The 13,324-nt window shown below is 38.9% G+C and overlaps 1 protein-coding gene across 1 annotated transcript in view; it reads right to left on the bottom strand.

Moving 5' to 3' along the window:
• The window catches only part of ano1a (anoctamin 1, calcium activated chloride channel a), a 56,499-nt gene extending 50,273 nt beyond the window's left edge, over positions 1–6,226 (bottom strand). Inside the window, exons 1-2 of the mRNA XM_061815557.1 lie at positions 6,120–6,226; positions 2,905–3,044 (exon numbers count right to left, since the gene is read on the bottom strand). Coding sequence (XP_061671541.1) covers positions 2,905–3,044; positions 6,120–6,174 — 195 coding nt within the window. The 5' untranslated portion in view covers positions 6,175–6,226. The remainder of the gene's footprint in view (positions 1–2,904; positions 3,045–6,119) is intronic.
• Between the last annotated feature and the right edge of the window lie 7,098 nt (positions 6,227–13,324).

Below are 13,324 nucleotides of genomic sequence, written 5' to 3' on the forward strand. Positions count from 1 at the left end.
AGTCATGCTCACGGATAAAGTTGAGGGTGTGATTAGTGATGGAATCTCAAGACCTTAAAATATCTTACTGGATTAATATAACATAACTGTAAATTAAAAATAAAATAAACAAATACATAATTAAAATAGAAAACAAACATTTCAAACTCAGAAATGTTAATTTCCAATTTAAACTAATATTAGTAGAACATGATGTAAAATAGTATTTACAATTTTTCATAATTAAAAATTCTTGATCTGACAAATTTTATCTGAAGAAAGTTTAAATGCACTGGCCTGTCAAGGAACAAACACAAACCGTCTATACCCACAATGTTTTGAAAATGCTGAAAGTTTAGCTCAACATAATCGGCATTAGTGGCAACAACCTAGCAATACATTGATTGTACCAAACATTCCTGTTGGCTATCATGATGTATTGTTATAATCTAGCGAAATTTACGACTGTATCTATTGTCGATCAATTGATGAAAGCTAGCAGTAGTGATTATTTGACTTGCTGAGGTAATTTTCACTGCCACAAATACAGGCCCAAAATCTAGGTTAATCCTAGTTTATGACCGGATTACCTTCAAAAACACTGACCGTTTCTCCATTTCCATAGATGCACCTCCATTCTTTTATTTTATTTTTTAAAGAAACCACAGAGTGCATGTAGAGATTGTACACCTAGCAAGGAAATATTGTAATTATTACTAAATTCCACACATACATCCATTATCTGAGCCCCTTATCCTCACAAGGGCCGAGATTGTCACTCTTTATCTACTCAGTCTTTAAAAACTTCTCTCTCCCACTCTTGTCTTTTCTGTGACCAGTCCATGATCTCGTCATTTGGGATAGGCCCTGAACAGGATAAGTGTATCAAAAATGGTCTCTGATCACGTCTTCAATGTTTTTATGTTTTTGTGGGAAATAAATACAAAGCTACAAAAACTGCTACATATTTCAATTGAAAAAAAGGAGGTTAGGCTATCGTGCTCATTTAGTTTGTCTTTTCTTTTTTAATTCAGAATTGAGGAAACAATATTGATGCTTCAAAGCATGATGGATTGGCAGAATGACAAGCTGAAAACAGATAAACACAGTACTGTATCATGAATGTGAATGTACTGTATGTGCCTCACCATTGACGGTTTACTTTTAGTGATATGCAAAATGCATGTTAATGCTTGTCTCACTCAACATTTACAGAAGAAGAGATAACTGTCACCATGCCCGTGAGGCAACGAATGCTGCGTGTAACACAAAGGCTCGTATGTTATTAAAAGCTACCCAGCTTCAATGCTGTGTGCGTTGCGTATTGTATGTTCTAAAGAGTTTTATGCCGAGATCATAAATGATTATTTTTCTGAGCCGCTTATCCACACGAGGGTCGTGGGAGTGCTGGAGCCAATCCCAGCTGTCATCAGGCAGGAGGTAGGGTACACCCTGAACTGAATGCCAGCCAATCGCAGGGCACATAGAGACAGACAACAGTCGCACTCACAATCACAACTCGGGGCAATGTAGACTCTCCAATTAATCCTGTATGTCTTTGGGATATGGGAGTAAACTGGAGTGCCCGGAGAAAACCCACACAGGCACGGGGAGAACATGCAAACTCCACACAGTCAGGGTTGGGATTTGAACCCCAAACCTCAGAACTGCGAGGCCAACGCTCTACAGCTGCATCGCCGTGCTCCCATAAATACAATATTTATATATTTATCTTTTGCTTTGTTTTACTCTACTGACATTAAATATTTTTGGAAGACTTCTGGAACCCTGCCCTGCTTCCCTGCACTTGGGTCCACTACATTTTTTTCATTGCCTTCCTTGTCTTCAAAACCCTATGACAGAATGGAGCGACCAAAACAGGACCCAGCAGGAAGAACACAGCGTCACCTGGCATGCCAACAGTCTGCCTTCTGGTGCCCTCAGTCTGCCAACCATACCTACCCTCCCCCATTCAGGCCTATGGTTCACTTTTCTCTGTCCTTTTCATCCATGTCCCCCAATATTCCTGGTTATTTACAATGCCCTAACATTTTTAGCGCCACATTTTTTTATTATGATTTTTCTGATTCAAATCAGACATTGACATATGTTTTCGATTCCTTCCATAGTTTTCCCATCATAGTCAGTTTTTGTCACGTCTTCCCTTTTCCAATCCCTGTGAGTCCAAGCCCACGTCCTTGGGCGCCTGATTGGCCATTTATTTTTTATATCCCTATCCTGAATATGTTTATAGCTTGTCATTTTCTCCATCGATATTGCTAAAGGGCTCAGAGCTAATCCCTAATGCCGTCTACTTCCTTCTCCTCCGTCACACTGACAGCAGAACTCACCCCTGTTCTCTTGCACTCATACATGTCTGTATTGTTCTAACATACTTTTTTTTGCCTCTTCAGACTTCCACATCCAGTACCACAGTTCCTTTCTCGGTATTCTGTCATGGGCTTTTTCTGGATCTACGAACGCAATGCAACCCATTCACAGCTTTTCTCTACTTCTCCAGCAACATCCTCAAGGCAAATCATGTATCTGTGATACTCTTTGTTGACATGAAACCATACTGTTGCTCGCAAATACTTCTGTTTTGAGTCTAGCCTCCAGTACTCTTTCCCATTATTTCATTGTGTGGCTCATCAACTTTATTCCTCTATAGTTACCACAACTCTGCAGAGGAAAGAGTGAGCCCTTGTCCTGTTGCTATATTGTATTTAATTGTTGTACTTTAAAAAATGTCAAACAGAAAACAAAAATGTGAAATTCTTGGAGCTGACTTCACTTTATTTTGATCCTTTACTTAAAAAGAGAAATGTTACTTTTCTGATCACCACTTAATGTACAACAGTCATCACTCTTAACCTCGCTCTCCTATTTTCCTATTCACATGGGAAGACAGATGGCGTTTCCTACTATGGTGTTGTCACTTGAAGACTTGATGTTGTCCATATCCAGGTTCTTCTCCTCACTGGGAACTGGCCAATAGTTGTCACTCCTCCGCATCATGCAGAGCTCTTCGTCTTTGGGAATGCCGGTCCTCAGTGGAGGACAACCTTACATATGTACACAGAGATGGATTTAAAATCAATGTGTTTTCCAAACACCAGTGAAATTGACCAGTTTAACTTTAAAATACATGGATTCTGATGAGACTAGTTACACTCTGTCTTGCTAGTACGTGATTCCATCAAAGTTCGCTCTCGCTCAGTAACTTTCAAGCGGAGAGAGAGTATCTGAACCCGTTTGGTGACTTCAATAATTGGCGGGCAACCTTAAGAAACCCTTCCATCCAACATCTCCATATTGTTGAGTGGAAACCTCCCGTGTCCAGAGTAAGTAAATTTGATGTTTTTTCAAAAATCTATAATACTGGTCATCTCCCACATGGGTCTGATATTCTTTTAAAAAAAATGGTTCCCAATCTAGAGTTGAAAAGGTGAATTTCATATTTTTTTCACAAATGGATTGTTTTGGTCAGTTCCCACATGAGTCTGTTATTTTAAAAAAAGGTGTCCCTTGTGAGGATAAGCAGCTTGGAAGTGTTGAAAATCTCTTTGATGATACGTTTATAGCTCAAATTCATGTTTTCTTTTGTTTTTCCTAAAAAGTGAAGGTTATAGAGACGCAATGATTTAGCCCTATATATTTGTAAGCTTTCATAACCTCATTTCTTCCAACATGTCACAGCTTTCCCACTATCATCATTAAGAGTGAAAAATTATAATTATAAAATGAAGAAATGGCAATGGATGAACTTTTCGCATAATCGGCCTGAGGGGTTCTTCACATTGACATCAATAACATGCATTTGTTGAATTAACCTCTGTTTATTTGTTTTATGTAATTTCATTTTGTCACTTAAATACAAATAAGTTAAGGTAATATTGAACTAGCTTAATAATGTTATAATTGACTAAGAAGTACATTGGGGGGAAACCGGTTGACATTCAAATATTAGTGAAGTCGATGTTTCAATGTCACCATTTATTACGACAACTATATGTTTTTTGTCCCTGTTTTTAACAGCCAAAACACTGCAATTAACATTACATTCAACCTGAAAAAGTTTTGCAGAGCCTGAGATACTTGTGGTTTAGTGGAATTTACCCCACAAATGTCAAATTTAGTTTTCCATTTACAAAGTACACACTACCCGAGTAGTACACAGGGCTCTTTTAAGGGGAAGAAAAGTGAGGATTCCAAGGGTCCGTGACTGCTTAGGGCCCAAGAAAAGATAAGTTCCAATTTACGTCTTTGGTGGAGCCAAAATCAGTCATATAAAGTAACTTTTGCATGCGTGCGAGGGGGTTTGGTCATGCCGCCCATGCTGATGAATACATAATTGGCACAGTTTGAAATGACGATTGACATTGACTGAAGTCAAATATTTTACTGTGAATATGAAGTTTGTCTGGAACAAGCACTGGCTGACAAAACAGGTCTTATTGAAATGGAACTTTAAAAGAGCCGGGACGGTTGACAAGTGGTGAGCATATCCACCCCACAGTTCTGAGGACTCGGGTTGGAATCCCAGCCCTGCCTGTGTGGAGTTTGCCAGTTCTCCCTGTGCCTCCATGGGTTTTCGTTGGGCACTCTGGTTTCTTTACACATCCCAAAAACATGAATGCTAGGTTGAGTGAAGACTCTAAATTGCCTTTAGGTGTGAATGTCTGTGCGAATGGTCTTTTGTTTCTATGTGTGCAGCATAAAAGGGTCTGGCGAGTTTAGAATACCTCCATGTATTCAAATAGCCATCAAAACATGACATATCTGAGTGTTGCCCATTGAATGTACTTATTATTTCTGTCTGAACCGGTTTCAAGCCATTAAATTTTGTCAGTTGAATACAAAGAACATAAGTTAATATTGAAACAGTGGGATAATTTTCTCTTTGACAAAGAAAAACAATTGCATGGGATCAGTTGACAAATATTAGGAAAGTCAACATTTCAAAGTCACTCTTCATCATTACAACTATCAGTGGTCCAATCGTCTTCATTGGTTGTGTTCAATGAAATTTAATAAAATATTAACATGACAAAGAATTCATACATGGGGGTTTTACAATTTATTCTGTCATCTGCTGCAGATGCCATTTTTTTGTTTGTTTGTTTTTTCTTTTTTGGGGGGCTGTATATATACCGCCATGCAACAGACACTAAAATCTACTGTTTTACTTTGTGTCCTTTTTTTTTAGCAAATATTTTTCTGACACCATTAGTAAGGAAGCAATCTTGTTTTTGTGGGTTGTTACTACAAAAATAAAGAAAAGTCTTTGCGAAGAAAAAAAAAGGTACAAGTTGTCAGCCCTTACTGAAGTTCAGACTAAAAGTCCCCACATCATATTAAAGTGAGAGAGATGGAGAAAGACAAAACAAAACAATTATCGCTGTCCAGCTGCAGCACGTTTTACACACATGAAGCCTGAAAAACAACATAACGATAAAGATTTTGGGACAAGTGTTAAGAACAGCATGACCTGGAGAACTAGAAGCCACAACAGAACAAAGCCTGTGGACTGTGAAGGTTGAACTAATTGACCTAATGTTTGATATACATATATATGCAAAACATAACGTTTCCAATACTGACTTTCTAGTTTGGATTTCGTATACTGTATTTTAACAACATAAAACGACTAAGTTTAACATTTGAAGTACTCTATTATTTTTAAGTGGAGTTCCGTTGTACAAAACATTTCATATTTCAAAACTCTCTTCTCTTTTAACCATTTAAGTGCCATTTTTTTCCCCCTAACTTTAGTGTAATATATTTTAATGGAATCATTATTTAGGAACTTTTTCCCCCTTATGTTTAAGAGCAGTATAAATGTTTAAAAACTGCAAAATGTTACACTGGCTTACATTGGAAAATTTACAAACATTTGGTATCTTTTTTAATAACTATTAAGGCCTATGACATTATATAAATATATATATATATATATATATATATATATATATATATATATATATATATATGCGTACGTTGATATACATTCAATGTATTTAATTCAATCGACGCTTTCCGAGGTTTCATAAAGCAAAATTCCCAGATGCGCGCACACGGTCACGCATACAATTCCACTGCAGTTTCAAAAGAGGAGAAAAATGCGCTCTTTTTCTTACCAATGTCTTCTTTAGTGTCCTGGCGAGTGAAACCCTCCACCGCTTGACACTCCATGGCGTGTTCTCCCCGAAAGACCCCAACCCAATCTAACCCTCAAGTGTGCGCTGTGTATTCTGTTATGTGCGCCCACAGATTTATAATCGCCTGCGTTGTTGCTTAGACACGCATGAGTGGATGCTACCACTCACAAATAAGACTGCCGAGCGATTCGCCTTGAATGGACCAAAATTACAATAACGCAGCCTTTGGAAGCACATCAGAAAAAGATTGGCTGGGTAGACACAGCCTTATCTACCAGGTATGGTTAACAAACGTGTCCATGTGAAGAAAAAAAATAGAATAAAAATTAAAATAATAATAATTAAAATATTGTTTTGAAGTAATTCGCCATGATCGGGCTCAGCAATATCCCGGTACCTATGTTGACACTGTAAACATGAATCAATTATCCTGTGAGTCCGTATTTTCGAAGCTATAATTTTCTATATGAATCCTGCAGTGTTCACACTCCAGCCGGGACCGCCCACTTGCAAGTGAGAACGAAAGGAGCGAAGGGGAAAAAATGTGCGGAGGTGTTTCAAACGTCAACATGTAAAAACCCTCACGTTGACAGCACATCCCGAAAAAGCACGTTAACGATCTGTGAAAGTGAGTACCAGCACCGAAATTGTCAGTTTGGAGGGAATCAATCTGTGTGAGGTTGATCATGATGGGAATGGGTCGACAAAATCAATTACAGTATATCCAAAATGTAATTACTTTGCCATGAAGAACTGGAGTACACTTTCCCTTGTGTTGTGACTCAATTCTCTATGACATGTATTAATTAGGCGACATAACTTTTTCCCGATCAGAACTTTTTTTTAATTTATCATTAGCCTATTTTAACAAAACATACAGGAAATTACATTAGAATTTAAACTTCCGAGACTGTGATTAAAACAAAAATGTAGTTTTCACAGCAAGCAAACAACAGTAGGCACGCAGAGACTTTACCTTTTCTCCACAGTAAAAGAGATTCCGATTATTTGGGAAAATTACATCGAATACTTGGAGACATTGCCTCTAAAAAGCCCTTCTCACCTGTAAAAGAAAGGGTGGAGGAGGAAGTGCTTCTGGTCTCCCTAGGTGAAGTCTCTCCTCCCCCACATGAATTGCACAGGGTCTGGGAGTAGCTGATTGGTCAAAGGCAGAAGATAATTGTTCGGGAAGGAAAACCAACTCGAAACTATTCTAAACTGAGCAGGTACTTATCAAAAAAGACAAGCACATTTGGTTCATTAAAGTTGTTTGTTGTTTGGCGACCTTAAGGTGATCTCTTCTATAATATAACAACACAATTTCAACCTTAACCCAGAGTCAGTAGTGAGAAAAAACATGCCTAGACAGGCGTGTTTCAACTTGTCGCATGTGTTTATTTGGTCGTTTTCTGAGGTACACACTGAACGCACTCTTAAAGTCACACACATCACACACCCATTCGTTGTCACATTCTTCTTAAAGTGGAGATAGACTTGAGTATTGGTATGGTTATAAATACAGTTCAGTTATCACATTGATTCCAAGAATTTTGAAATAATGGAATATTTTTAGGGGTCATTGATGGTAAGTGATGCAATCGCCTGACTTCTGTGGGTGGTTTCAGTTTCTGCTCAGTGACGGTGTGACCGTGAGTGTGAATGTTCATCCGTCTGGCTAAAATTGACTGGCAACCGGTCCAGGGTGTAATATGAGTTTCACTCAAAGCCATCCGATTTAGGCTCCAGAATACTTGTGACACTAAACAATGTAAAGGTATAGAAAATGGACCGACACAAAAATAATTATACATCTATATGTGTTATAGTAGCCCATTGGCTGTGTTTTTAATGTTTGCTTAAGCATCCAAGAATGTATATGTACGTACTTCAAATAATGTGTGTCTGCCTCCTGTTGGTATGCAATAATGTTAATGTGCATCCAGTGACAGTATCATATTAGACTAAGTGAAGCTGGACAAAGTAAACCAAGCTGATTGACGCTATCAGCGCAGAGAATCGGAGGAAAGGATCAATGTTTGTTCTTTGAGTTTCCCCACAGAGTGTCAAGAGCAGGGAGTACTGTTTGTAAAGCATTTCACTCTTGAGTGTCACTGTGAATGTTGGCCCGTTCTGTGTTTTCCCACTCCTAAAAGTCAAATCTGTCCTTGGAATGAAGGGAATACTGTAAAGTCTACATTGCACGAGTTTGGGCAATCCTGCCCATTGTTATTCTGAATAAGGGCAAACCCTTGGTGTCATTTTACCCACCGCACCCAAAACCTCAACAAGATTCACGAGTCAACTTGAAAGAAGGGTTTTGTTTCCTGTGAAATTATTTGTATGGTTAGTTTTCATATTTAATGAATAAATCACATTTTTAAAAAGATAACTATAATGGCACCATCAATAGGGAAACAAGAAGCATAGCTGTCAAACCATATACAGAATTTTTATAGAAAGGTAAACATGTCTTGAAACAAAAAATCAATTTAAAAAAATAGCAGTTACTCTATTCTTGTGATTGCCTGCATTGCAGGCAATTATTGTTCTGGGAGATATTTATATGTAAAATAATCATTCACACGTCATTCAAATGAATGAACCTATCTCCTATCGAAAATTATGCCAGTGAATATTTTCATGCATCCCCGTCATTTTATTCTCAGAGGATTGTTTTTCTATACCACCACAAGCTAGTGAATCCTGACTAGCCTGCTCAGAAAAGAGTCAAAACGTTTTCAAAACTTCAGGTGCAATCGATTCAATGCCCTGAGAATGTGACAGCTTATGACAACATAGAGCCCAGATTTTTAGGCAACTGAAGTCGTACATCAAGCCACAATGGGAAAGAATGACAGCGACAAAGCTTCAACAATCGTCCATAGTTTCCTGAGTGTTGATAAAAGGAAAGGTGACGTTAAACTGTGGTAAATATGTGCCTGTTCTCGCTTTTTGGGAAGGCTGAAGTACCCTACCTCCTGCCTGAAGATAGTTGGGATAGGGTCCACCACTCCCATGTCCCTTGTGAGGATAAGCAGCTAAAACATGATAAATGGATGATTCAAAGGATTAGGTATAGCCTAGAAACAAAAATGTTTGTATAAAATAGCTTTGAGTTTGTAAAGTCAATGGCAGGCTGTGATTTTTTTTTTTTTTTTTTAACGCACCCCTTTTCAACAAATTGCCCAATTGTATTTACATCATGAGTGCTGGGTCTTGTTGGTTTTCTGAGGAAGTCTGGATGAACAACATCCCAATTGCGTTGGAATTGGGGTGTGTACAGAGCCTTTATCTCAGTGCAGGGATAGGCAAACCTTTGTGTTTTAGGGCCACGTCTGAGTTTTAAAATGAACAGAAGGAGTTGCTCATTCATAGATCAGAAAGTGAAAAATAATAGTTCAATTAATTCATAGCTCGTTCTTATTTTCATTGAACTATTTCACGCGGATTCGATTAAGATTTATCTCCTAACAATTTTAAGAAAGTAAATGCTTACTATGGTGTGTCGTGTTTCGTGGTTACATCAATAAATTGACAGAAACAAAGATGGTTACACACGGAAAGTCTCTTGAGACCCTTAAATTCACTTTTTACTGAAGTGCATACTTTCCACCAATAGAGGGTAGTGATAGACTCTAAAAAGTCATCAAGGCCATGACTCAACACTTCATTATGTATGTACAGTACATTGAACATACTACAGTACTGCTTACGCCTGTTGTCTGTCGAGTCTCAAAGTGCTTGGACTTCTTAGTAGCATAAAACATGGGACAACCTGTGGTCTTCAGCAAGATTCTCAATACATTGAAGAGGAATGTGAAGGGAAACGCTTTGCCTTCTTAGGTCCACCTCGAGGCCAGACTCCAGTTTCCCGTTCTCCAAATGAAACAATCTTGGGCAGGTGGTACCCCGGCATCCAAATAACATGGCCTATTGACCGCAGCAGTCGCCTAAGTATGATTTACTGCACACAAGAGATTCCCACTTGTTGTAGGATTTTTGCACAAAGAATTCAGGCGATCCTTACGAGAGAGGCCAATGATTCATTGAACAGAGCAACTGCGAAAGGCCTCCAACTTCTTGGCGATCCAGTTTCTGATATTCACGGTCGTATAGAAGAATGGCGATGACAACTGTTAAGCATAACACCATCCTGGTTCGCAAGTAAATGTTGGCGTTGGTAAAATCTCTTGTTCTTGAGTGTCCAAATGACAAAGCAGCACCACTAATGCACGTTGTTGCTACATTGTCATTCATTTGCCTATCCGAAGAAATTATGCTTACCAGGTCAGACAAGGTGTCAGAATTCTTTCGGTTCATTGCTTAGGTGAAGCTGGGTATAAGCACGGACTGCCGAAGACAAATTGCCTGTGTGTTGTTGCACACAATAAAGCTGATTCTGATTCTGATAAGGAAGATTAGTTGAGAATGATGTCTCCAGTATCTCTGTCTTCTTTATATTGACAAAAAGGCCTGAACTACAGTAGCTGAGAAGTGCAAAACAATGTAACGAACTATGAGACCCTTTTACATTTCAGAAAACAAATGAACGAAAGTTAAAACTAATTTACTTTTCAGAAAAATGAGCAGAAGTTGGTACTAATTTACATTTCCGAAAACAGATGAACAAAAACAAAAAGATTTTTACATTTCAGAAAAAAAATGAACAAAACACAAAACAGTTATATATTGAGGAAAATAAATTGACAAACCACAAAGCAAATCAACAGAAGCTGCAAGAAATTACAAGTGACAACTGGAAAGGGACATGTTATTAGGATTCCCATGCACTATCCTGGCTGTGCTTGGGGATCATTTATATTCGAGCGATTTCAATCAGGATTCCAGTTCCTCACTTCGATTCCAGTTCCAAACAATTCTCACTGCCAAATCTTTTCGGGAGCTAGGTAAAAAAAAAGTTAGCACGGTTTAATAAAGGGTGTCCCAATTATGAACATCTATTTTCTTACACCCCACATATCAGGTTAAAATGAACATTTGACTTGGGTTTCTAAAAAAAAAAAAAAAAAAAAAAAAAAAATTAGTATCAATCTCAAACCCATGAACCGAAAGGCAATATGTGGAGAACGAACCCAGTTGACTTAATTAATTAATAACTGATTATTCATTCATTAATGAAAATTGTGGCCGGATGATGGTGCAACAAGTTCGAGTGTTGGCCTCACAGCTCTGAGGATCAGGGTTCGAATCCTAGCTCCGCCTGTGTGTTAGTTTGGCCGTTCTCCCCGTGCCTGCGTGGGTTCAGGGTGTACCCTTCCTTCTGCCCAATGACAGCTGGGATAGGCTGCAGCACTCCCACGACTCTTGTGAGGATAATTGGCTCAGAAAATAGAGGGATGTTTTCTGAAAGGTATATTTGATTCAGTTTTTGTTAATCTGTTTTCTGAAATGTAAAATTGTTTCACCTAGTTAAAGGAGGACTTTGTTCAAAACTCATGTGTACAATAAACCCTCAAATGTGAAGTAACATGATTACATGTATATTGAATATTCATTGAAAAATAAATGAAAATAAAGAATTTTTTTTTAAATCCAAGCAAAATCTGTATATCTGCCAGCTTTCACAGCCAAACTTGGAAGAAACATCTTTGACCCCGCCCCTGACGTCGCCGCCGCTGAGCATTACAAACTATTGTTCTAGCTAAGCCAAGATGCCGATGTGTTGCGCAACAAAACTGAGAAAGCGCAACCAAAATTCACCTTCTTTGACCTCCCATGGGGTCAACCTGACAGGATAAAGCTGTGGCTGTCACAGTTGAGGCCTGTTCATCAACCGGAGAAATTTGCATGCATCTAATCATTACTGGTTATTAGCCGCTTAGTTATAGCCTCTCATGCTGGTACTGTATAAGCAACAATATACTTTATGAGTTGGCACGGTGGGGCAGCTGTTTAATCCCAGACGGCCGTGTGTGGAGATTGCATGTTCTCGCCGTGTATGTAACCTGCCTCCTGCCCATTGTTTTCCCCGTGTCTGTGTGTGTGTAACCTGCCTACTGCCTGTTGACACCTGGGATAGGGTCCAGCACTCCTGCAACCATCGTGCGGCTAAGAAAATGGATGGATGGATATATACGTGTAAGAACACAACACTTCCCGGTTACTATTTACGGCAATGCGCGCGTGAAAAACCCCCCTTCCCCCTTCCTGCCATCCCCGCCACCGGTTGATCGCGAGAAGCTGGCTCCTCGAAAAGTACAACTAGGAGTACAAAAAAAAAGTCTGGCAACGCATGCTGTATATTCTCTACATTGAAACCAACTCCTCAGAAAAGCATCAAACATATCTCTGCGGTCCATACAATGGGATTATTGTTCGTCGTTAGTGACATGCCCCCTCTCCAACACGTCAAGTGGGGGCTGTGTGTATTCTGGCTCAAGTGCACAGGCTTCAACATTGTACATCATACTATGTTTGTTTTGTTTGTCTGTATATATTCTTCACAAAATTGGCCACAAAATGCCAGATAGTGGATGTTCTCTGTTCGGTGAAATGTATTCACGAGCATTGGGGGGGTCAGAACAGCAAGCACTGCAGGCGTGGCAAGCGCTAATTGGCTGTCAGTTTTGCAGCCGGGCTTATTGGAATGTCTGCATACCTGTCAACTTGTACGGTTTAGCCGTAGTTCATACGGATTTTGTAGTGAATTGTATGTATACGGCCATATATCACAAATCATACGGACTCTAACAGCATTATTGCAATCCAAAGTCAATCTGGATGGATGCTGTAATTTCGAACCGGAGGTTCAACATTTAGAATTCGTGAAGAAAGTTACACATGAAAACAATTCTGAACACAATAATGGCACTAATTAGACATTAACTTCAGATATTATGATTATGGAGCTCGACAATAACAATCATGTGTGTGTGTTTTTTTTCCCTATGTTATTTTGACATATAATTTGCTTCAGTATGTTGTAAGGATTTTTTGCTCTCTATAAGGATTTTTTCGGTAGTTTATAAAGGTTGGCGCTCTGAAAAGTGTACAGGTATGTGTCTGAGTGAGAGAGGAATTTTGATAATACTTGTCCCATTTAGAGATGTTTCTTGGTGAAATCTGTGTATATTTATATATATATTCGGGGTCAGCACAGCATGTCATCTCAGATGAACGCACGTATACGTTTGGCACAGTTTTGGCACAGTTTTTAGGCCGGA

Source organism: Syngnathoides biaculeatus, chromosome 3, assembly GCF_019802595.1.
Source record: "Syngnathoides biaculeatus isolate LvHL_M chromosome 3, ASM1980259v1, whole genome shotgun sequence".
NCBI classification, from domain to species: domain Eukaryota; kingdom Metazoa; phylum Chordata; class Actinopteri; order Syngnathiformes; family Syngnathidae; genus Syngnathoides; species Syngnathoides biaculeatus.